The 24,541-nt window shown below is 55.1% G+C and overlaps 7 protein-coding genes across 7 annotated transcripts; 1 reads left to right on the top strand and 6 right to left on the bottom strand.

The window, feature by feature from the left end:
• Positions 1 to 3,136: 3,136 nt before the first annotated feature.
• Positions 3,137 to 4,956, top strand: TRIREDRAFT_124051 (uncharacterized protein; the record flags this gene model as incomplete). The annotated part of the gene is made up of 4 exons (XM_006969417.1): positions 3,137 to 4,082; positions 4,143 to 4,251; positions 4,315 to 4,456; positions 4,512 to 4,956. The coding sequence occupies exons 1-4, from the start codon at positions 3,177 to 3,179 to the stop codon at positions 4,954 to 4,956; spliced, it is 1,602 nt and encodes a 533-aa protein (XP_006969479.1). The 5' UTR covers positions 3,137 to 3,176.
• Positions 4,957 to 5,761: 805 nt separating this feature from the next.
• On the bottom strand, positions 5,762 to 6,676 carry TRIREDRAFT_70096 (uncharacterized protein; the record flags this gene model as incomplete). Its single annotated transcript, XM_006969396.1, has 1 exon — positions 5,762 to 6,676. A coding segment is annotated over one exon (915 nt), but the record flags the coding sequence as incomplete, so codon positions are not given.
• Positions 6,677 to 8,434: 1,758 nt separating this feature from the next.
• On the bottom strand, positions 8,435 to 9,175 carry TRIREDRAFT_41699 (uncharacterized protein; the record flags this gene model as incomplete). Its single annotated transcript, XM_006969384.1, has 1 exon — positions 8,435 to 9,175. A coding segment is annotated over one exon (741 nt), but the record flags the coding sequence as incomplete, so codon positions are not given.
• A 795-nt stretch (positions 9,176 to 9,970) lies between these two features.
• TRIREDRAFT_70035 (glycosyltransferase family 4) lies at positions 9,971 to 11,483 on the bottom strand (the record flags this gene model as incomplete). Its single annotated transcript, XM_006969395.1, has 3 exons — positions 9,971 to 10,569; positions 10,617 to 11,222; positions 11,285 to 11,483. The coding sequence occupies 3 exons, from the start codon at positions 11,481 to 11,483 to the stop codon at positions 9,971 to 9,973; spliced, it is 1,404 nt and encodes a 467-aa protein (XP_006969457.1).
• Positions 11,484 to 11,663: 180 nt separating this feature from the next.
• Positions 11,664 to 11,928, bottom strand: TRIREDRAFT_112055 (uncharacterized protein; the record flags this gene model as incomplete). Its single annotated transcript, XM_006969394.1, has 2 exons — positions 11,664 to 11,763; positions 11,873 to 11,928. Coding segments are annotated over 2 exons (156 nt in total), but the record flags the coding sequence as incomplete, so codon positions are not given.
• Positions 11,929 to 12,763: 835 nt separating this feature from the next.
• Positions 12,764 to 14,532, bottom strand: TRIREDRAFT_70092 (uncharacterized protein; the record flags this gene model as incomplete). The annotated part of the gene is made up of 3 exons (XM_006969393.1): positions 12,764 to 13,696; positions 13,789 to 14,280; positions 14,341 to 14,532. The coding sequence occupies 3 exons, from the start codon at positions 14,530 to 14,532 to the stop codon at positions 12,764 to 12,766; spliced, it is 1,617 nt and encodes a 538-aa protein (XP_006969455.1).
• Positions 14,533 to 15,756: 1,224 nt separating this feature from the next.
• TRIREDRAFT_70076 (uncharacterized protein) lies at positions 15,757 to 17,994 on the bottom strand (the record flags this gene model as incomplete). The annotated part of the gene is made up of 3 exons (XM_006969392.1): positions 15,757 to 16,039; positions 16,118 to 16,554; positions 17,839 to 17,994. Coding segments are annotated over 3 exons (876 nt in total), but the record flags the coding sequence as incomplete, so codon positions are not given.
• Positions 17,995 to 24,541: the final 6,547 nt, after the last annotated feature.

The raw sequence follows: 24,541 nt of genomic DNA, 5'->3' as shown, positions 1-24,541 counted from the left end.
GACATGGAGTGGAATCTGGATGACCGACCTCGGCGTGTAAGTCGAGCTGCTAATGCCGGACGAGCCATCAAAAGGATCAGAGGGCGTATAGGAACACTGTGAATACCGGGGGCTAGTTGATAAACGGCAACTATCTAGCATGAGGAACCGTATCATTTGATAGTACCAGCATCATGGCTCGTTTATCATTCTAGAGCAGCGACAGGTTACTTATCAGCTATCTCAAGATCCCTGTAAGCCGTTAGTAGTAGACAAACAAACAGGCGTGGGGAAGAAGCCGCCGCGCTTGTTGGAGCTGTCCAGCCTCTCTCCCCGCTCATCATCATGCGGGGAAGTTCGATAAGGTGGGCTCAGAATGGCTTAGTAGTAGATATTGAGCACAAAAAGGAAACGGAGGGCGCCGATTGGAGATGGAGCCTTGGTTGGTTGGTTGCCGGTTCTTGATTAGTTGAGGTGGGTTGTTGTTGTTGTCTTCATGTTGTCCGGGGCTTTGGGATCGAGGTGACGAGCATCCGTATCTGTTGCCTCGGCTCCTGTAATGGATGGATGACCGTCAAGCCGTGTCTTGTCTGTGGATTCGTTTGGGCTCGCGGCGATCTGAACTCGGTTTTGGAGGTTGATAAGGTGGGCGAGATCAGGCGGGTTGTTTTTGTCTTTTTGACTATGTTGTCTTTATCTCCATAAGGTACCTAGGTTTATATCGGCTGTACTCCGATCATGTAGAAGTGCCTATACGATACTCTACATTAGCTCTGGGTTGAATCTCAAGGTGAGATGGGTGAAAGCAGGGCAGGTTTCGTGAAAGTCTGGCTCCAATCTCTTTGCCCACAGCGATGCTCACGGCTGCTTAATCGCTGATTGTACGGCATCGAGTCTGCATTCATTCTCCCTAATCGACCTTAAGAATGGGCTCCCATAGTAGATAGGAAGACCAGCCAGTCTATGGCAGGACCGCAGACATGGAGATACAGCTGGGTTATAGAACAACAAGTCCAACGATTACAATGAGTATTCCCATTCTCCTCTTGTTCTTATAACTCACGATCGATCATTCAAGTTTGTGCTTCCAATGGTCTTACTATATCTGACAGAGAAGAAGCATCAGCAGGCTACCCGCACTCGTCCCACACACGTCAGCTTTTCTGGCCATGAACCAAGGGGCGTGCACTCGCAACATCACAAGCTGGGTACCTGCAGCTATGGATTGAAATATCATGCAGAACCTCTGAAGTGGACCTAGACTTGCTTTAGAGCAATGCGATACCCTGGCAGATTCATACCATGCCGTTCTCTGCTGCTATTATCCTTCACTACGTTGAGAATCAGCCAAGCGAGACACAAGCATAATAAGACAGCCCAGCATACACACCCCGGCGGTGATGTACGGCAGCTCTCAAGATGGTATATTCCCATCAAGCCAAGCCACATGTAATTGAAATGCTGAAGGCTTGAGTAGCTCCTTGATAAAACCACAGCTGCCTTGGGGCTCTGGTGTGATCTTCCGCCAAGAGGCGAATAGGTCTATAAACCCAGCGAGAACGCACAAGCATGCCAATACTGGTGGGATGCATGTGTTAGCCTTGCAACCACCTTGTTCTGTCCGTGATCCTCATCATCTTCTACACCCACTTCCCTCACACGTCGTAGCACTAGAGTCTCTATAGTCTGGGGCGAAAAAAAAACCTGCTTATCCATGACATTGTCGTACAAAAAGGATGCTCCTCCTCAAGGTCAAATAAAGGGTTGAGCGGGGGAAACAGTGGCTATTCAATAACACCAGCATCTATATAGATGGGCTGAAACCGGCGCAATTTCGAGCAGTCCGAAGACGTGCAGACAAACAATCTTTTCTCGGCCAGAAAGAGGCGGTTGCGCGCATATGTAGGAACAATAAAATCTGTCGTTTGCTAATGGCGATGTCCGAGTATACAGTATGGCATCCGCAACCCCTGTAACAAAGGTAAGCATAAGGCCTGCATAATATATCGAAGCCGCCACCGAAACATCATAGACAAACATAAAAGATGAGCTTCCTACATCAAACCGACAAACATCATCTTATAATAGATCATGATCGCAGATGCAGCATTAATAGCCTCTCGCACCAGAGCACACCAATCATTCAGCCATCGTGAACAACAACCCCTGCCTCCTTACAAAGAATCCTCAGCTCTCAACGCCAAAAGTCCTCCTCCAACCGGCAACTCCGCCGCCAGCCAACTGCTTTTCTCTCCTCCCATAGACTCTCTTTTAGATCCATTTCTCCAGCAAAAGAACAAAAAGCCTCCGGCCGGCAGGGGCCGACATGCCCCTGGCTCTGCAAATCATGCCCCATCAGGAAGGTCGCAAATAGACGTGCAAAGATGAGGGAGCTAATATGCATGGTTTTGGGCATGAGCTGCGGGTCGCGGGATCTTTTGAATTGACTTGACGGACACGGGCAGCGATTAACAATGGAAAACTCGAGGGAAGGCAAGAATCTTCTCCTCTTGTGGACAACAAACGGGGTATGAACAGAGCCCCCCCCTCCCCTTTGTTTGGGGCTGTCGTATTATAGGTCTCGGCTGACAAGGCTTCGCCCTTTGATGCAAGCAGCCTGCCCAGAGAATCCTCTGCAATTTCCAAGGCTGCAACAAACAATTCTCTCCTCGCCAATCCCGGGCCACACCGCACGCTCAACTCACCGACAAGGCTATCGCTCCGCAGCCACGCCAAGTCCATAACAACAAACAGCGGCCGCTCCCCTCCAGAAAAAGAGGCAGGGATTAAGGCCGGCGAGATGCCATCACGGCATTGTGCTCCTCTCGGTAGGCTGAACCCTCCCTCCCCAGCCCCGGACACACTATCCGCTTATGCACAATGGAGGAGGCACACTTGGCGAGGCGCTGTCCAGGGATTCGCGCATGCCGTGGTACTTTTTGTGTTGGCGACGAGAGTAGCTAGTAGATGGGCGCGCTGTGCGATGTTACCTTGAAGATGCAATAGTTCTTCATGGGGGGAAAGGCTGGAATTGGGGGCTTGTGATGGCGACGGCTGGGGTATATAAGCCGGGCTTCGGCCTCGTGTCTAAGCATGAGAGAGAGGAAGAAGAAGAAGAAGAAGCCGTGATCAAGGCGCCGACACACAGAATCCTCAGTGTCAGTTGGATCGGTGGCCCTCGTCCCCAGTCCGTCACAATGTGGTCCCTCGCGGTAGCAGCAGAGCTCCTCCTGCTCGCCGGAACAGCCTCCGCCCTCCTCTTCCAGGACCTCCGGCCCCCCAAGCCCGACGTCGACCTCGACAACAACTTCCGGATCGCCGCCGCAGCCAGCACTCCCACCTACGGCACCTTCCAGCAGCTCATCGACCACGACCACCCGGAGCTGGGCACCTTTTCCCAGCGCTATGTCTGGAACGACGAGTTCTACGCCGGCCCCGGCTCGCCCATCATCCTCATGGGGCCCAACGAGAGCGCGCTGGACGGGTACGAGCGCTACACCACCAACCTCACCCTCCCCGGCGTCATGGCTCAGGAGCTCGGCGCGGGAGCCCTCATCATCGAGCACCGCTACTGGGGCCAGAGCTCGCCCTTTGACAGCCTCACGACGGAGAACATGAGGTATCTCACCCTCGAGCAGTCCGTCCAGGACCTCGTCTACTTTGCGCAGAACGTCGTCCTGCCCTTCGACCAGAACCGCACCAGCACGCCTGATAAGGCTCCTTGGGTTCTCGTCGGGTGCTCCTACAGCGGTGCCCTCGCTGCCTGGGTTCAGGATCTTGCCCCGGGCACCTTTTGGGCGTATCAGTGCTCCAGTCCCGTCGTCGAGGCGATTGGGCCCCTGTGGAAGTACTTTGAGCAGGTGAAGCTCGCGATGCCGCAGAACTGCACGGCGGATTACGCGCGCATCGTCCAGTATATCGATGGGGTTCTGCTGGGCCACAACCAAAAGGCCAAGGACGAGTTGAAGGCATCGTTCAACCTGGGGGATGTGGAGCATGACGATGATTTTGCCGCGGCGTTGGTCAGTGGGCTTTATACGTGGCAGAGCGTCTTGTTTTCGGATGGATATAGCGCGACGAACCGAATGTGCGATTATGTCGAGGTGAGTGCCCCTGAATACCTTCTTCTGCAAGGAGGACGATTTGGACTGATGAAAGAATAGAACCAATGGCCGGGTAGCACTGCTCCCGCTCCTGGAAAGAACGGCGTTGGACTGACAAAGGCTCTGGCTGGATATGCCAAGTGGTTCACCACCCTCAGTCTGCCTGGATGTGAGTATCTCTCTCTCTCTCACTGCTCTGAAGTGTTCTCGAGCAAACTTTGACAATCAACAGCCTGCGCTTCGTACGGATACTGGACCAACCCCAACGACACCTCCTGCTACGACACGTACAACGCATCAAGCCCCCTCTTCACCGACCTCAGCCCCGAAAACACGGGCAACCGCCAATGGTGGTGGTTCCTCTGCAACGAGCCGTAAGTCCAGCTCACTCCGTCGCAGAGCATCTCTCGTGCTGACATCCTATCGCAGCTTCAAGTGGTGGCAGGTCCGCGGCCTGGGCAACCTCGTCTCCCGCCTCGTCAACCAGCCCTACTTTGAGCGCCAGTGCGGCCTCATCTTCCCCCGCGAGGGCAAGTACACGTACGGCATCGCACAGGGCGCCACCACGGCCCGCGTCAACAGGGTCACCGGCGGCTGGTACAACGTCAACACGCACCGCCTCGCGTGGACGGCTGGCGAGTACGACCCCTGGCGGCCCGCGACCGTCATGGCCGTCGATCGACCGGGCGGACCGCTCCGCTCGACAAAGCAGCATCCTGTGTGGGTGGTTCCAGGGGCCGCGCATTGCGGAGATATGCTCGTGAGGAACAGGAATGCGAACGAGGGCGTGCGGAACGTGTTTGATAGCGAGGTCGCGAATATCAAGCAGTGGGTGCAGGAGTTTTATGAGGAAAAGGGAAAAAAGGGAAACTAAAAAGGGGGGTGCTAGATCTCCTTGTACAAGAACATGATGACTTGATCGATTGATGAAGGAAGTGAATTCGACGCGATCTCCATCGAAGCTTGAGGCATCAGGGACGATGACATCTAGGGAGCCACCGCCGAGGAAGAACCACCGAGAGAGTTTCAAGCACCCAGTCTACTTGGGGCACGATATGTACACATTAGAAATCCCCCCAGCCTCTCGCTTCTAATTCCTTGTGCTGCCTCCTCTCCTGTCTTCTCTTCTTCCTCTTTAGTTTTCCTTGTCACGATCAGAAGCCTCTCTCTCTCTCTCATTCTCTTTCTTGGAGTGAAGCAGATCTGAAGTATTCTCTCATGTTCGTCAGACATGAGCACCAGAGCTTTCTACAGTATCATCTTGTGAGAGTACCTCGGCCAGAGAGTTTTCATATTGAAGCTTGGCCCACCATTTTCGAGCAGTCATTGGCGCTTCCGTTCCCTTCCAATTGAGGCCTCTGATTGTCTTGATATAAAAGCACATTCGCAACTTTTGTTTTTGATAGGTGAGCATTCAGTGGAAGAAGCGGCTCCAGGAGCAAATGAAGAACGAGGCGGCGGAGGAGGCGGCCTCTCCTCGCATGGCGGTTAGTTGAAGGCGATAATAGCGTGAGGGAAGAGACCAACTTGGCTTGTTCTTTTCAAAGGACGTTGACTGTAACCTCCTAGATGTCTTTCATGAAGTGACCAGAATGCTGTCGCCACATGGGGTCGAAGGCATCGGGAGGAGCAAACTAAAAAGCGCCTGGGCCTTCAAGACTCTCTAAAGAGTTAGAGTCCTAAGAAAAGTCCGACGAGGTAGATGTTGGGGTGTCAACGCCGCTGGCGGGCAGCATGGTGAGCAAGATTGACATATTCCATATCTTAATAGTACCATCGTCTGAACCAGATGCTACACGAGTCGAGTCGTGCGACAAGGCCACCGAAGAAACCTTCGTACTGTGACCCTCAAGCACCCGTAGGCATTGCCCAGTTTTTGCGTCCCATATCCTGATGGTTTTATCGCTGGACCCGGAAACTAATATCCCTGAGTCGTGCGAAATGGCCACTGAGTTAACGCCGTCGCGATGGCCCTGGAGTGCTCGCTGGCACATACCCGTCCCAACATTCCAGATCTTGACGGTCTTGTCAGCCGATGCAGAAGCTATCATCGTGGAGTCATGCGAAAAGACCACTGAGTTAACGCGGCGTTCATGTCCATTGAACGTTTCTAAGCACTCGCCCGTCTCAACATCCCATATCCTGACGGTACCATCGGACGAGCCAGATGCTATGAATCTGGAGTCATGCGAGAAGACCACTGAATGGACACTGTACCTATGGTTCTGCAGCTCCCGAAGGCGCTTTTCCGCCGTACGAGTCCTCTCCCAGATCTTGACAGTTCCGTAACTTGAGCCCGACGCCACAAGCCTTGAGTGGGGAGAGATGGCAAGGCACAGCTCTTCCTTCCAAGCCCCAAATGTGTACAGGCGTTTTCCTGTCCTAAGATCCCAGATCTCGATCTTATACTGACTTGAGCACGTTACCACAAAATCTGGATTATGTGAAAAGGCCACCAATTCAAATCGAACCTGTCTTTTGCTCTTTATCGTCTGTATCGGTTCGCCCGTCGTGCTGTTCCAGACATTGACAGTACCGTCGTTCAATCCAGCTGCTATAAACTTTGAGTCAGAGGGGAAGGCCACCGACTTGACACCAGCGTAGAGGTCCTCAACAGCTCCTTGGCATTTGCATGTTGAGCTATCATAGGTCGTGGTAGCATTATCCGGTGACCCTGGCAAGCCTGACACGCAAGACTCTGAGTCATGGGTGACGGCCGCGACGGCCAAGGTCGAGACGACGTCATTTCGGCTCTGAATCGTCAGATGACAGCCAATCCCGGCATTTCCATTCATGAGAAGCCGTCTTTTGGCATGAATCCTCCTGGATACTCGGCGCAGCGGGGACCGGCCATCGTTGTATGTTAAGTTGACGTCCACTTGATCGGTATCGAGGAGTAGCTGCTCCACAGCCTCGTGACCGTTTGCGCTCGCGTAACCAAGCGCCGTTCGACCAAACTTGCTATCCTTGTGGTCAATCCCGATTTCGCTGGTGGCGAGTGGCTGCCGAACTAGGTTGGCGTCTCCCCCTCTGCACGCCGGAGTCAACGGTGTCCCATACTTGTTCATCATCAACGCCTCAGCAGTCTGGTCATCAAACAGCCTAAACACCTCTGTATCTCCATGCGTTTCAACTTCTTTGATGAGTGCCTCCCCCGCTTTGGCATCGTCGAAGAGCTGTAGTTTGGCCAACCCATCATTTACTTGGGACAGTTGCTTGAGAATGTCGCCTTGCCTCTCATTAACCGATTCGTGCTCGTGCTCCGCAACTTGAATTTCCCGGATACGATCATCTTCCTCCACGACCAGTTTTCTTCTCTTTTCCTCGAGCTGTCTCATCTGGTCTTCCACTGCCTCCCGTTCTTTTTGAACCAGTTGTAAGCGATCCTTGTGAAGTTTGATTCTGACGCGCAGCTCTTCCTCCTTTTCTTCTCCCTGTCTCCTATTCCTGAGGAGCTGCTTGAACTTTGTAACCAAATATAATTTCTCCAATTCCGAAGAAACGTCGATAGTGACATCCGGCCGCCTGTCCATCGAATGAGGGTTGATGGACATCAGTCCCTCTTCAATAAGTTCCAGTGATATTCGCAGGTGAAGTGTGCCGTTGCTGGCACTGATTCTTCCCGATGCCTTGGACAAGATGTGAACATAATTCTCAACCAGCTCCAGCAACGGCGTATCTCTACTGCAGGTCACCACATGAAACGGTGAATCGTTGTTTATTGCTGGAGCCGTCACTTCCAGTACGATCACAAAGTCCCGAGATCCCTCTTCGCCGTGTCGGAAACGTAGGAAGACTCGTTCCGCAGTGTCATCATCGGAGCGTACCGCAGAAATTAAATTCATCTGCTCATCCCAGCACGAAGGAGGCTCCACGTCGACCAAGGCCAGATTGACTTGGGCAAACAAGTCATCATCGTAAATCCAGTACTGGTGATGCTTCGCAGAGGATGAAACCCTTTGGCCGTCTCTCTTGATGTGAATAAGCTCAGGCGGAGAGGGAGCAGAGTTTATCGGTTGCAGCACCAACGGGCATCCAACTGGCCTGATATACTCGCTGGAAGCCCCTGGATTTGCCCTAACAAGAGGGATACCGACTACTTTCTTTTTGTCTGACCTAGGGCCGCAGCTAAGTAGCCCGTACGTTTCGCCGCCAGACGTTGTAAGAAGTGGCAAGTAGAGGCGCACACTCCCACCAACGATATCGAGCGAGTGCAATGGACTGGCACTTTGCTCTCGGGCCACAATCTGTGCAGAGGTCGCGAAGGAGGACGGACCGGCCGCTAATACCTCGCCCCCGATGACTTGGCCCTTGTCGTTCATCGCAGGCTTGGTGATTTCGTCGCTCAGGCTCCATGCCAGAATGGAGTCGTCCCTCGTCGTCTTCATGATTTGTTCCTGGAGCCGGAAGAAAGCTTGTTTGCCACCTTCTCCATATATCATTGGCATTGTCACACCGAAGATGCCTAGCAAGCAGTATGCAATGTCTTCGGCTCGCTTCGTCTGTCTCTGCGAAGCCCATGACATACGCTGCGCTACGCTTGCCCCATGTAAGCTGGCAATACCGAGCAGAAATTGCTGCGGCACGCGGGTGATATTCTTGAGGACAGAGCACAAAGTGCCTTTGGTGCCTATGGACCGCCATTTCGAATTGTAGAACCGTAGGTGCCTCGGGGAAAGAAGCTCTTGCAGAGTCCAGCCTCGCTGAAACCATCGACTCGATCGAAATTTGGACCCTTGCCTCGGGGGGTCATCGTCATCCGGAACGTCAGACAGGTAGGCATAGCAGACAGCAGCGCGACTGTACCAGCGATACATGGAGTTGATGGCCTCGCTGAGCTCCACGAGGTTGGTCTTATCAATACAGCAGGTGTCAATCCAAGCATAACCCAGTCCATCTTTCTGAGCTTGTTGACAGCATCCCCGAAGCTTGACTGATCCAAGCTTTTGTTCGTCGATGTCCCCATTTTCCACTTGGCGAAAAGTGAGCTCGTCGAAATCGTTCCCCCAAGTATGGGAGAGAATCGCGTACGGCGGAATGCTGTCTTCTGAAAACTCCTTCAGTTTCAGTGTGCTGGTGTCAATTAGACGCATAATGAACCGCTGAATACCGAGATGAATCCGCCGAATTCGGCTTTCAGTGTAGAAATATCAAGTCTGAGGCTTCACGAAACTGGGGGAATCAACTGGCGAGCAAGAACGCTCTGAGACTTGTGGCAGGTTGGGCTGCGTCTGTGTGAGGAGAAAATGCCACACATTGGGCTGCTTGTCGCTGCCAGACCGCTTAGCCGTAACCGTCTCGGCTTTCTCATGGTCAGGCAGCAGGCTGAAGTGAGCACCCTCGAAGACTGCTGCCATTGGTGCTTGCTCAAGAGTAGGCGGAATATGCACTCCTTGCATGATGGGTGGCCTGGAGGAGAGCCGTTGATTGGACAAGAGGCGTCGGTGTTTAAGGCGGGTGGGCATGCGGCTGTACGTAGAGTGACTGAAGCAAGGCGCAGCGCCGGATTGCTGTGCATGACATCGGGCTATGTGGAATTGAAAGAATGTGAAGTAGAATATGGCAGGAAATGAAGAGCAAGGAGTCTGGTGAACGGAGGAGAGAAGGCGGCTGAATGAAGGTACCTTGGACCCAATTCTGACGTGTTTCACCGCCTGCCTGCCGTCACCGAAAAGGCGCCCTCCAACATTTTCAAGATCAGCGTAATGACAAGTGTATCAAAGGGTGCAACTGTTGCGTGAGAGCGCCTCTCTATGCGTGACCTGGTCCTTATTGGTATCTATCAAATGCTTTCCACATGTCGAAAGCCAGAAACTGTCCTCAGAATGTGATACATGAACCAGAAACAAGAATGTGAGATAATGTGATAAAGAAAAGGACGGGAACGCTCATGAGAAATGCATACAGACTGCAAGTACAGCCAATAACACGGAGACAATGACCCCAATGGGGATGACTAGTGATGGACGAGCGTGCTTCTTGGAGAGGATCTCGTCTATCGACTTCTCCAAGCGCAAGGCCATGTTGTCGCGACCAAATAGAGATCGCACGCGTTCCTCGCCATCAGCACCCATCCGGCGAAGATCAGCATCGGGCATGCTCAGCACATCGCTCATGACGCTGGACCAGGCATTGACATCGTCAGGGTTCCGCAGCCAGCCGGTCTTGGAATCCCGTATCGTCTCAACGGGACCGCCCGTATTGGCGGCAAGGACGGGCACGCGAGCCAACATGGCTTCAAGAGGAACAATGCCAAAGTGCTCGTTTGACGGCGTGTAGACTAGCAGGCGCGCTGTACGGAGGAGTGAGGTCTTGACGGAGTTGGGTATGGAGAGGAGGAAGAGGACGGAGGCATCGCTCGGGATCGAAGACAGAGAGGAGGCGTCGAATGTTGTGACGGTGTGGTGTCTGAGAGAGAGGGAAGAGGCCAGCTGCTCGAGCTCGGCGTGATACTCGACATTTTCGGCAACCCGATGGTCATAGCCGCCTGTTACGTTTAGCGATAGTAAACTGGGGAGAGTAGATGTCACAAACCTGCTAGCACTAGACGGACTGCTTTTCGCTTCGCCTCGGGAATGGCCGCAAAAGCCTTGACAGCCAGCCCAATGTCCTTCTTCCTCTCGAACCTGTTGATGCTGAGTATAATCTTGTGGTCACCCTCACCCAAAGCAACATTCTCGCCAGGGAATTCGTCCTGTTTCGTCGTATCGACGCACGGATACACCACCTTGGTATCGACCTTTTCCTGCAGTCGCGGCCACGTCCTAGCAACGACGCCCTTTGTAAACTCCGAGTTCACAGCCACAGCCTGCGCAAATCCCATGGACCATTCCTCGATCCAATCGAACGGCACCCGGTAGAGTCTCTTGAGCAGTGACTGACGACCCTGCGCAAGCAAGAGGTCCGGAAAGTGGCAGTAGAAGAGGATGGGCGCATCGGGCGAGAGGAAGCGCAGCAGGGGCAGGCCTGCGGATAACTGATCGACGACGAATGCGCGGGGTTCTAAATGCTGCAGTTCGCCGGAGAGCGTGATCTGGAGGAGGAGGTGGAAGTGGCGCAAGATGGCGCAGAGGATGGTGAGGCGGTTGAAGATGGACATGGGGACGAGCGAGGCGCCGCGAACACGAACATCGAGGGTTCCTAAATGACGGTGATGAGTATGATTGTAGAGCATGCTTCATTTGGTCATCCTGAGGGCTCACCATCGCGGCACTCGTCGAAGCAATGGCTGGGGTCGCAGTGGTTGGTGAAGATGACAACGTGGTGCCCGCGCTCCTGCAGCCCAACCGCCGCATCGACGACCAGCCGCTCAGCGCCGCCGATGCCCAGATCCGGATGGAAGAAGACGATTGTGCCTCGAGGCGAGCCGGAAGGCGGAGGAGCGTCCACCTGCGACGACATTGCGAGGTGCTGGTGACGCTGGAGATGCAGCTGCAGGGAAGCTCGACAGGTTGGAGCTTGAAGAGCTTCACGACGTTTGTTTGGTGACGAATAGAGACACACCGTGGGGTAGATGGCTCTAGTCCAAGGCTGGCTTAGTGTACTTGTGGGGTGGCCATTCACCGGTACGTAGGTACTTACCTTGTCAACCTCGTCCAGCTTCAACTTGAAGTAGCAACACAATCTCAAGTGTAGGACATATCCAGGCATATAGCGAGTTGACCCGATAAGAGAAGCATTCCTTGAGGCAAATGGCTAGGTAAGCTGAGAAATTGGTTTTCTTAAGGAAGTATAAGGTGCCTTTTACCACCTCGTACATATGCATATAATGCTCTCTTCTTCAGACTCACCTTCTTGAAAACTTGCCCTTGGCATCCTCAATGCCCACCTCATGTTGAATTGCCATTCTTTAAACTTAGCAGATCGTCTATCTCGTCTTTACTTTCCAATCTCATGCTGTCATCATGGGCTCAAAAGGCTCCATTTGAGAGGGCAGTCCAAGTTGAGTAACTTGCTTTGGCAACTAAATCGAAGACTTTCAGCGGGGGAAGCCGCCTTTACAACACCAGCAACTAACGCCTACTCTTGAAGCGCCTCTGGAACTATGAAAAATCGTTAATAGGCCATATTTGAAAGGCATTCGACAATACTAGATTGACGGCCATTGACATCATGCGGATTCTGCAAAAGGGCGAATCCCAGATTATTCTACAGATTTCGGTGAAGCCGTATACGCTTTCAGGGGAGGACGGCCGCCGGATTGCTCTGCAGTGCAAGAAAATCCTGTAGAGTCACGGTGTTCAAGATGTGCATTGCGAGATTTGCGGATACCCGAATGGTGCAATTTGAGGGATGCGATCAGGGCGCTTAGAACGCCTCTCCGGTTGTTTCGATAGGCCATATTCTCCTCTTCTCTAACATTAGTCTAGTATTTTCAATATTACTTACTAGTATTGAAAGAGATCAATGACAGTAACCTTGTGCTGTAACTGATCTGCTTGATGTATCTATGAAGTAAGTCATCGGAGAGACTCATATAACTTGGCAATTTCCTGCTTCATTTGATGAGATTCTTGATATGGATCTCGGTTCATATCCCCAGTCTCACAATCGTCCTACCTATCCCTCCCCTCATATAGAACTGAACTACGGTATCCTACACAAGTGCCTATCCAAGAGCCTAATACCATAATACCTACCGCCCCCTTGATGCCCTCAAATCCAACATCACCAACCTCCCCTCAAACCTCATTCGCCAAATTCTCCAACCTCGCCCTCCTCAACCTCCCCGCATCAACTCTCACCTCCTCCACAGGAAACCACTCTCCCAACCTCCCCCCAGGCCGTCCCTCACCCTCAACCAACTCATCATCCTCCCTCCCCATCATCATAATCCCCACCGCAACACCACTCAACCACGCCCAAACCATACCCTCGCCACTGAAACCCGCAGCAATCCACTCCCCAAACCCATCCCCAACACCACCCACATTCTCCCTCATCCTCCTCCCATTCCCAACCCCAACCGGCAACCCCCCCACAAACGGCAACATATCCCCCGTAAACCCCATAATCCCACTCCACGCACCCTCCAGCTTCCCCTCCGCGCCCCATCTCGGCTCGAATATCGCAGCCATGCTCCCCCTGAGATGCATCAGCGGAAACGCATCCACCCTCCCATCATCCCACACCCCAACCTGATCCAGCCCGTCCTCCTTACTCCGGAACAAGCCCCCTCCGAGCATCAACTCCCCCGGCTGCCCATCCTCTCCATCAGGTCTCTGCGTCACATAGTCGAATCCCGTCCCGTACATCACCGACCACGACCTTCCCCCATGACACACGGGGGAAAAGTCCTTCCCTGGCTTCTGTGCCGTCATGTGTCCGAGTACGCCTGTGAGACAGCCTCGCAGGGCGGGAACGAGATGGCCTGTGTAGGCGTTTGTTGCGTGAAGGACGTGTCGGGTACGGATCTTACCGCGGGGAGAATGAATCGTATAGGGATGGGTCGGAGAGGCGTTGGGAGTGATGGATGAGACGGGCGTATGGGTACTGATGGTGAGGCTGGGGTATTTCGTCTTGAGATCGTGCCATAGGCTTGTGACGAGTCGATACGGCCACAGAGCGCCTGCTTGATACGATATCGCGCCGACAACATGCCGATTAACCCCAAACTACACAAATCACCCCCTCAGAATAAGCATCTCACTCATACAACAAACCTCATCAAGCCTCATCACATCATCAAAGAGAAAAAGAAACTCACCTTCTCCCTCATCTCCTCCTCCCCCTCCCAAACCCTGACATCCACCTCCGGCATCCACCCCCTCAACTCATCAACATTACCCCTCGCCCTCTCAAACCCATCCCCGTCTAGAAACAAATCCACCGTCTCAACCTCTCTCACCTCCCCCCACGGCATCCTCTCGCCAACCTCCTTCAGCGCAGAAAGATGCCTCATCTGCAAGCGCACGACCTTCCGCGCCCTTTCGTCATCGCCGAGCATCCGTCGCAGCCGGGCGAATTCCTCGTGGGGCGCGCACTTGATGTGTCCTCCGTTGCGCGCCGTCGCGCCACTGCAGAGCTGGCGTGCTTCCAGGACCATGATCTTTGGTATACCTCTTTGATCGTCATTACCTTGCCCTTCTGGCTTCGTCAAAGAAGACGAAGACAGTTCAAAGATCGTCTTGACAGCAGAAACACCCGTAATTCCACTCCCCACAACCACAACATCCACCTCCTCCTCCTCCTCCTCATCCTCTCCAACCCCTCCCCCCTCACGATCCTCAGCAGAAGCAGACGGCGCTCCATCCCAAACAACGTCCCCCATCTCTGGAAACGGCGGATCCCGCATCCAAAACGACTCCGTCGGCTTCTCAACAGGCAGAAACGGCCCGGCGTGGACCCTCTCCAAAAGCGCGCCGTACCGCGCGTTGAGGGCGGAGAGGGTCCGGATGAGGGCCGTGAAGGACGTGTAGATGCCGCGCAGGTGGGATATGACTGCGCCCATTTTTTTTTCGGAGTGCTACTTACTCAACGATGAAGCGGTTTCTTGATATGATGGCGATGATGGTGGCGTTGATGCCGTGGTTTCCAGTGGGATGAATATGTTGTCTGTTTGTCGTCAGTGAGAGATGCATGTCGGGTGAGTGTCTCGTTTATAGAGATGGGGTTCGATTGATGCTCCACGACATTAGTGGCGAGCTGCAGCTTATCATCCACACCACCAAGGATGCGGAGAAAGATTGCATGTATGCGTGCAGAAATACATCCATCGCAAGCTACATGTAGCATCCTGTATCTAAGGAACAGTTAGTTGCCAGGATGCTACATGTAGATAGCTGCTCTAATGAGTGCTCTCTTTGTCAGTGTCATCTTTAACAGCTTTCACCATCAATCAAGAGCGCACATATGAATTCTCAGTAACAGTCAAGTCAATTTTTATCTACCACTCTAGAGTATCAATCTCGTCCCGTTCCATAACACACACAAAACCATATCAAAACACAGATAACAGAAAGAAACAACAGTTACGAAACCAGGCCCAGTACAAACAGCAATTCCGCAGAACAAGGACTGGAAAAGAGAAACCTGCGCCCCTAGGATCCGCCCAGTTGCCGTGCCATGCCATAACCGTGCCGTGCCGTGCCGTGCCGTGCCATCCATCCGCCTGTCCGCCAAGAAGACTTTGAAGCATTTAGAAAGAAGAAGAAAAATAAGCACATAGTAAGACAGTCTGATTTCCACGCTTGGCGTGCCCGTCTAAAGGCTAGAGGCATGGTGATGCAGAGCCGGAGACTGCGCCGCCCTGGACGCGTGAAGGAACAAGTGAGTTTGGTGTTTTGGTCAGATCCTCCCTCTGGCCATGACGACAAGGGAGAACAAATTAAGAGTAGAATAGAGTGAAAAGGACGTAAGATGGAACAAGGGGTAACTGGGTGGTGCTCAGGATTACAAGAGGGCTTCGTGAGTCGTCATTCGCTCAAGTGTAAGCAATGATAATAACATCATCATGCGTCCACCCGGCATGGTATATATGTCGTAGCAGACAAAGAAAATCATAAACGGTACGTCGTCCGAAAGTAGAAGAGTAAATGGGGGAGAAAGAAGATGAAAGGAAAGGAAAGATACGGTCAAACGCGGGAAAAAAAAAATACGCAAACGAAGAGAGAGAGAAGAAAAAAGGAGAAAACCAGCCGGGACCACGCCCAGGCTAGCTCTTATGGAGGACAGATTATACACTGATCATTCCTTCATCTTCCTCATCCTCCAGGGACATGATATCACCGCCCTGGGACGAAGTCCAGCCGCGCGGATCAAGCCCGAGCTCGGCTCTGGTGTCGCGCTGGATCTGCAGGAAATACTTCCTCAGACTGCGCAAACCCTTGAGGAAGCCGGGATCTGGCTGGTTGGGATGCTGTGGAGGGCACGGCTTGTCCTGCACCTTGTCCAGCGGCGTGAGGCTATTGGCAAAGTCGGCCACCTTGAAGTCAATCTCGCGCTTGTTCCGCTTCTTTCTGACCGTCTCTTCGGTATCTGTCGCGGCATCCGTCATGGAGTCGTAGGCCGTCTCGTAGCCTCCGCCCTCATCTGACGCATCGCCATCATAGAACATGAGCAAACTCGCGGCATAGAAGCGGTAGCCGCGCAGCTCGCTCACAATCTGCTCCAGCTGCGAAAGCTTTCGCAAAATGACGGGAATGTGATGGAGAATGGAGTGTAGGTCAACGCCGTTGTAGAGAAACTTCGTGAGAGCTGCCTGGAACTCTTTGCCGGCCTGGACCTTTCGACCAAAGTACTTGTCTTGGAAGTCGTACGTCTGCGTCTTGGCATTCCAAACTTGCAATCCACAGATGCGCACCCCGAGCTCATATGACGTCGTTGTCCGGCACTTTTCTTGTTGAGACCTCTGCTTACTAGGAGACGCTTCAACGCCATATTGGCGGGTCCCCATCTTGAGGTCCATCATGCAAGGCCGCTTCATGCCGGCAGTGAGGTCTTCCAGCAGCAGGAAGTACTCCACCCGGTCGCGCTGCGTTTTGGCTTCCTTGGGGTTGTTCGGTCGCAGGACTGGCATCTGCGCGAACTCGACCGAGGGATGTTGAAGGGCCTGTTGAACTGCTGTCGCATTATCCGCACAGTGAGACTCCTGCGGAGCGCCGGCTGCGTCGGTAGTAGTGGGAGTGTTCGCGTTGGTGGAAGTAGAAGCCGAAACCACCTTTCCAAGAGAGTCGTTGGCCGAGGTAGCAGCAGTCTTGAGCGCAACTCCTTCGCCACGCTCACCACCAATTTCCGCCTCATCCTTGTAGCCCACGTCGTCCGCTTCCTCAAAATACTTGAGATCTCCCCTAGAGTCTCGCACATCCTGCGGCTTGCGTCGAAGGCCACTTCCAGAGTACCTGCGCTTCTTCTTGGCCAGCACGGGGTTAGTTGTCAATGTCTCTGGCTCGGGAGCACTAGTACCCGTCACGTCCTTGACCTCGACAGTGTCGTCTCGTTGCTCGGCTGGTTGCTGATCGGCTTGGGCTCCAGAATCGCTCCTCTGCTGTACAAGTGGCGTCAATGGCTTTAGAGGGCTGGCCGCGTGATGCCCGCTCTCCGCATTGGCAGCATGCTTGTCCGCTCCCTGACCAAGGCTGGGGTCCGAGTTGCTGGTGCGGAGCAGCCGCTGCAGAGTCGGCGAAGGGACAGGTCGCTGATACGGCCGACGATGTTTTTGGACCTCGATGGGCTGCTTCAGGAACGCGTCGTTGAAGACCTCGTTGCGCAGTCGCTTGTTCACCGTCGTTGCTCCCCAGCTGTTGGGACGCTCCTCCATGGTAGGCCGCACTGGCGGTCCGGTCGAGGCGGGCGCCGCGGACGGAGTCTTGTTAAGCGACACGCTACGGCGATGCGACGAGTCGACAGCGGGGGACGGCTGCAGAAGGTTGCGAGGGAGGATATGCCAGTTGTCGTCGAAGGTCACGGTGGGAATCGGGACGTTGGAGCTGGAGAGCGATTGGCTGATGACCCGCGAAGGGGCCGCCGTCGCCTGGCCAGCCTCGTTGCCGCCATTGGACTCTGGCTGGCGCTTGTCAGCCGTTTCGTCCTTTTTGACGGTGCTCTTTCTACGAGGCTTCCTCTGGAAGGTGACGTTCAACACGCCAATGTACCTAGAAAGGGGCATGTTAGCGTTGACAACCATCGGGGATGAACGAGGGCGAGTTGCAGCGTTTCGATCAAGAACAGAGAGGGCAGTGCGAGGGTAGAAGCAAAACAAGTTTAGGATCGTCGCAACATTGCGGGCTTCAGCCCCATGTTGGTGAATGGTCAAGACATACCGAGGGAGGAAAGGCAGCAAATCACGATGATATCTTTCAATTGTCTCGTAAAACTCATTCTCTCGGTTGCTGAGCTGCTTACAAACGGCCCGGCGAGAGAACCGCCACAGAGTGTTGTGGCCGCCGACCTGATGCTTATACGGGATGAGCTCAATGGCTTGTAGCGGTCGGCGTGCCTGGTGCTGGTGCTCATGGACATGGTCTTCATGATGGGTCACAGCTCGAGGCTTGGGAGTAGGGGTGGCTTGGTTCACTTCATTCTCGACGTCCACGGCAGGCTCGGGCGGGACATGGGCCTCTGCCGGGGCCTCTGTACGTCGCGATGCTAGGCTCTCACGGGAGGCAACGCGTGACACCTGATACGGACTCTCATCCTTACTCTGGATCTCGGGCTCAGGCTCGTCGGCCTTGACCAGCCACGGGTGACTCTTCGTCTGCGAGCGCGACCGCGGCCGCCGCAGCGATTCGTTGTCACTGCCCTCACTCACGCTCGCGCGGCCGTCGTCCAGCTCCTGATGCGGATGGAACACGGCGGACGAGATCTTTTCTTCTCCAGACTCGTCCGCATCGCCGTCGCCATCGCCTTCGGTGTCTGCGTCGGAGTCAGCATGGGCCTTGTCGGTGACATGGGAACTAGGACAGGCTTTGGCGTCGGTGGCTTGGGCCTCGGCACGGGCGCCGGCAGCGTTGGTATCGCTCTGGGTCACTGCCGGTGCATGCGCAGTAGTAGTAGCAGCAGCAGCAGCATCAGCCTCGGCACCCGCACCCGCAGCCGCAGCCGTGCCCGGTTGTGCATCCCTGTCGCCGGCATGGCGCTGCGGACCGCCGACCTCGGAGTCATGTGACGGCCGCTGCTTCTCCACCTCGGCGTCCAGGTCCGTCGCCGGCCCCACCTCAGCATGAAGCGGTGGCTCCAGCTTGGCCTCGCTATGATGGGCGGATGATGACTGCTGCGCCGAGCCTCTGTCGCCACTCTGTTCCGCGTGCTGTTTCTGCTGCAGGGCGAAGCTCTGTTCCTCGAGCGGTGAGGCAACAATAGGCCGCTCGTCAGCCACCCCTATGGGGAACGACTGCGTCCTGGTTAGGATCGCCGGCGGCTTCGTGTCTGCTGCCTGTGTGGCCTTGCCGCTGGCTTTGTGTGACTGCTCCAGTGGCTGTTTCTCCGTTAAAGTCGAGGGCTCCTCATCGATGGTCGGCACATGTTTTTTGGTGTCCTTGCGCCGCGGCTTGTCGTCGGGCGGCAGTCCCTCCTTGAAGAAGCGCAAGCTGTAGCTGGACTTGCGACTGCGTGCATTGTGTTCAACCCCGGCGATGGCCTCGGCAACCGACTGCTCCACCAGGCCATTCTCTTCGCTCCCGTCGCCAGAGCCAATGGACCATATCTTCTCCGTCTTCTCGGGCGTGGCAGTCATTGTGTGATGCTCGCGGCGCGAGTCTTGTGAATCGGTTTCGTCCCCTGCATCGGTAGAGTGGCCGGCGGACAGCACAGCACTAGAGTAGCTGCCATTGGTCGGCGTCATCGAGTCCTCGGGGCTAGACGAGTGGGAGAAGTGGAGGTCGTGATGTGGCGTTGCTGAAGGCTTGGGGTCATGGTCGAGTGATGTGGATGCCTTGCCTCGGGTTCGGTCCAGGAATTCGCGATGTTCTAAGAGCATGTCGTTGGCATGGGACAAGATCTCGGCTTTGAACGATGATGTGGCAGCGGCACGGTCTCGCACCGGAAGAGGGGAGGTGAGGGGAATCGTCGGAGCTGTGATGGTAGTCGTCGCCGTGGCCATTGTGGAAGATTGCGAATCGCCTCGCGTCAGGGCACTGTCGAGGTCGATGTAATCCGATGCATCTCGCGCCTCTGTAGAAGGGGTGGCGGGTGAAGACCGAACAGGCCTCGTATCGACGGCTGACGGGGAAGCAGATGCCGGGCTGGCAGTGGGCGCAGGCCTCGTCGACTTGTCAGGAGAGGAGTTTGTACGGAGGATGCCTCGAGCAGATGCCAAGGCCTGTGAAAGCAGCGAAGGGCCGTGCTGGCGCTGGCGGGCTGCGGCGCTAGGGGTCGTCTTTATATGAGTGGTCGTGGCGGTGGTAGTAGGGGGAGGAGGAGGAAGAGCAGAAGCAGCTGGGTGACGAGACGAGGGAGAGTCTGCTCCGCTACCGTCTGGCTGGTTCTGGCCGCGGCCCCCGTCTGGGTCCAGGTTTGAGTTCAGGCCCTCCCTGGCAGCAGCGACGGCGGCCTCAGTGTCCGGGGTCGGGGGTGTGGCCTCAGTCCTGCTGCTGGCAGAGGTGTTGGCCCCCATGGTGCATGTGGTAGTAGTAGTAGTAGTAGTATCGCCAGTTGCGGCCTCGGGGGCGTCACCAGCTGCAGCTGCAGCGTGGGCGTGGACGTGGGCGTCTTGCAGCGGCAGCGGCTGTCCGTCGGGCTGGCGCTGGACATGGGGATGGGCGTGGGCGTGGGCGTGGGCGATCAGCAGCGCAGCAGGTGCGGCATTTTCGGCGTGAGAAGGCGAGCTGGACATGGGGAGGACATCTGGCGCGGCAGAGCGTCTGCGTGGGAGGCTTGATTCGCGGGCAGACGGTTGGCAGCAGGCCGTGAGCTGGAGGTTGCGGAGGGATTGAAAATGGAGGGAGGCGGTTTGCCAGGTTTTCAGGATGGATGAATGGGGGAACTCAGTTGCGCGCCGCCAGGTGGGGCCCTGGGCTGTTAGCGCATGTATGGCCACCTGCATGCACGTCCTGGCTAAGGTAAGGTGAGGTCGGGTGCCCTTTGACGCGCGATGCTAGCCCTCCATGTAGGTGCCGTCCAGCGAGCTTTACAGGGAGGCACAGGGAGGCACAGGGAGCCCGCACAGGGCGGCGACGGCGCTACGGGCTCTCTACCGACGGGCTGCTACAGGGCACCAGACCTCATGCTACAGAGCCTGAGGGTGCTGTACGAGTATTCCATACATGTACATGTACTGAGGTCCCGTCCACGGGTGCCCAACTGGGACAGGGGCCGGGCTCTCAAACGCTGCCCGCAGGCGGGCTGCTACAGGCACTCCTCTACTCCCTCCTGTGTCTCGCACCGAATCACCCCGGCCGCCCAGCAGCACGTTCGAGGTTGCATGACAGCGACTAGCCGCAACATGGAGCTTCGATTCTGGAGCAGACTCACTGCGCTTCTGCTCAGGGGCGGGGCGCTGCCGTCAGTGGGCAGGTATGTACATGTAGGTTCATGTCATGTTCGGGATGGATGAGAGCAGTGAGAGGCGGCTGCTGAGGCACAAGGCGCGGCTGCGGGGTCTTAGTGGCCCGACTGCGCTACAGGTGCAGGGCATGCTGGGGCGTCAATTGCCCGGGCGGCCAGTGAGGGACCGCTGGGAGTGATTCTGCCACTGGATCGGATTGACGACTCGCACGCACATGGACATGGACACGCAGTCATTGGAGTGAATCTGGTTGTCTGTATCACTGCAATCGTTTCAAAGATGCACAGGGCTTGGAACAGCTGCGAATGTCAAGTAATACCATTGGCGTCTGCTTGCTGATGTCCTGGGTTGTCATACTTCAGGAAAGCCAGCGCAAAGCCTCGATCCACTCCATCCACGGCTTATCGGATGTTGCTGGAAGTTTGCTAAGGGACCTTACCTTAGGTACCTTACTCCCTGACATGGAACCTGTCCAGAGGAATGAAAGGGCCCCCATTGTCAAACTCCATCGCCTTCAGAGGACCAGAAACAGCCCTGATAAGGCCAATGGCAGTGAATCGATGCAGCAGAGACATCAATGCATCCAATCGAGTCCAATTGTCGCCTTATCTCCGTCACTGATGCATGCACATGAAGTGTACAAGCACTTAGTAGACACCAGCTGCCATTACTGCCTAAGGCACTCACTCCGCTATCAACCGTCACCAACCCATCACCGCCCTGATACCTTAGATGGCGGGGCCTCCTCTTCCTCTTGCTGTGCAACACAACCCGGACACCAAAGCTGCAGCCCACACACAAGAGATAAAGCACCGGTGAGCGCCAGGCGAGACACATGCTGCCGGCCCTCTTCTTCGTGCAACGCAGCCAGTCACACGCGTCGGCTTCTGGCTCATGCAGCCCGTCTGCGGAACAGCGGTCGACGTCCACTGACCTCCACCAGCGAACCAGCCCCCAACAAACACGACGCAAACCACAAAGAAAAGACACGAGCAAGCCATGACGCTCTCCCGTGTTCCCCGGCTCCAGGACACTCGCCAGCAGGTGCTCCAGGCCAGATGAGGCCCCCCAGCAGTCGCGGAACCCTTGGGCCACTTCCGGAGCCGCTTGGCGGGACCGCAAATCCCTTGTCTTACCTGCGCTCGCTGTGATACGAAGCCGCTCGCCGGCCTGCTGACGGAGCTCAACAGCTCGCAGATAACGCACAACTTGCTTTGAGCTTATCAGGCACACGATGGCCAGGTACGGAGGATCAAAGTTGTTAGTGCTACACCTCCAGCTTCTCCCTTGACTGCCGCTAACACCTACGGTATGGCTAGCAACCCGGCTTAGCTTGGGCTTGGGAAGAGTTGACTGCAGCACTAGGACAAGACGTGGCTTGATGGCGCAGGTGCCCAAGGGCATCAACCGATCTCGATGATTCGTTGTTGACGGCTTTGCCTCTTTCTTTCCTCGCTGTTTCAGACCCGCAGTGTCATTGACATTCCACCTGTCCAGTGCATTGCCTTGCTTCACAAGGAACAGAACAAGATGGAAACCAGCTGCTTCATCAAGGCTACCTCAGCTGGCCCCCCCTTCCCAATGGTTGTTCGGCGTGCTACAGCGCATTCATCAATGCTGGCACGGGGGTGCGAAGCTTATTGCCAACTCCACCGCCTATCGTCGTGTTCCAGAAGCTTGGACGTCATTCCAGCCCACGTGGAACAGGAAAAGACGCCCATCAGTCCGACCTACAACCTGTTCTGTCACCGACGACAAAGGGGTTGCTTGGCAAGGCAGGCCTTCCCCAGAGTCTCGTACATAGCTTGGAGCAACAGACAACATCACAGGTCCAACGACCGGGGCACGCCGTCAAGAGTCCAAGGATACCAGGTATCGATTGCAAACTGACAGCCGATATGCAGCCCTACCCATCATGTTGTACGGCAGTTGCGGCATACTGTTGCGAAGCCTACCAGTACTTTTGCGTCGCCAGGCGAGCTCACCGGTGACGCCACATTCCCAATCGCAATGCAGAGTGCATCTGCAAGCATGCCTCACCACTGCCGGGCAACCGAACCAGCTACTCATCCACGGAGAAGCCTGTGAACGACCACGCTGCAGATACTGCCCGACCATTCGCAGACAATTGCGTCAGCAACGTTCCTGGAGAAGCAGCCAAATCCGAGACGGCTCTATGAAACTCGGAACAGGGTGCCTGGTTTTTTCCATAAGCTGCCGAGCTCACCGACGTCTTCTTCCTTCTCCCACGTGTGCCTCAACAATGCTTGACTGGTGCATGCCGTCCAGTGCATCATTACGTATCCTGGATCATCCACGTCACACATCTGTAACCCAAAGAGACAGGCAATGCACAAGCGCTCTTCGTGCCGTGTGCTTCACACCAGGTACATTTCATAGGACTTGCGGTGTCCCCGATCTCCTGGATCTCAACAGGGATTCAAAGTCATCTAAGGCTTATTACGATTGGTATTCCTCGGAACCGGATTAGGCAGTCAGAAACGACCATCATTCAGGCGTCGAGCTGCCCCCAGACTACCAAGAGGCAGGGCATCTAGACCTTGGGTTCTAGGTGAGATTAGCGATTCACGGGCACGTGGGTGGAATACGCAGCCACGTCGCTTGGTTGACTTTCTCACGAGAGGTGTTGGTGGGCAGAGTTGCGCTGTCTCCTGCACGTGTGAAGACGCATACCATCGTGCGCAAATAGCGTTTGCACACGAAGCCCAATGAGACGGAGTTGGGTTCACCAGCCATCCAAGGGGAGTGTCTTTTGGTATGATTCTCACATAACAAACGACACCACATGGGGGACACTCTGGTGACGCTGGACGTCAGTTAGGGTTAGGATGGCCGGGACCTATGCATGCCCCCTCAGGTCTGGAGAAAGGAGACAGGTCGAAATGGACCGGCTGGGGGATCTGCGTTAACCAAATCAACATTTGGCCTCCTGCTTCATTTGTCGTAACAGGTTGCGCCCTCCTGAGGTCAGATGCCGTTCCCTTGTCGGATTCGTGCCTCTTGCAACGTCACCAAGCGCTTGCTCGCTTTAGAGTTTCACTCGGATAAGTATTTGCCTGCAGCTTATCCGGCGAATGTGTGCGAAGCACGAGGTTGCCATCAAGAGCCGGCTTTCCCATGTGTGTCGGTCCACAAGAGGTGGGAGCTTTGAGAACCGGGAGCATGGCCCCATACGGACGATTTACATACATGTGCTCATCTCGACAGATCCTCCCGTCCATTAGGTGACATTCTCCCACCACATTCTGTCTCCAAGGGACATTATCCGACGAGGGAACCCCTGAATCCCCTGGAGAAGGGGGGGAGAGGGGACACATCCGGTACCTAGGTAGTAGGGGTAAGTACTGTATAGCCTAATTAAATGCCAAATGCCAGCAAGCGGGCAGTGAGGCATGAGAGCGAGTATGTATGTACATAAGAAAGGCGGCAGATGGAAAAGGGCCCCCTTCGGGATGAAGCAGCGTTTCCTCGCGCCAGCAAAGCAAGCAAGCCACGT

The sequence above is a fragment of the Trichoderma reesei genome (genome assembly GCF_000167675.1).
Source record: "Trichoderma reesei QM6a unplaced genomic scaffold TRIREscaffold_32, whole genome shotgun sequence".
NCBI classification, from domain to species: domain Eukaryota; kingdom Fungi; phylum Ascomycota; class Sordariomycetes; order Hypocreales; family Hypocreaceae; genus Trichoderma; species Trichoderma reesei.
The sequence above is the reverse complement of the archived record's forward strand: the minus strand, read 5'-3'. Positions and strand labels throughout refer to the sequence as shown.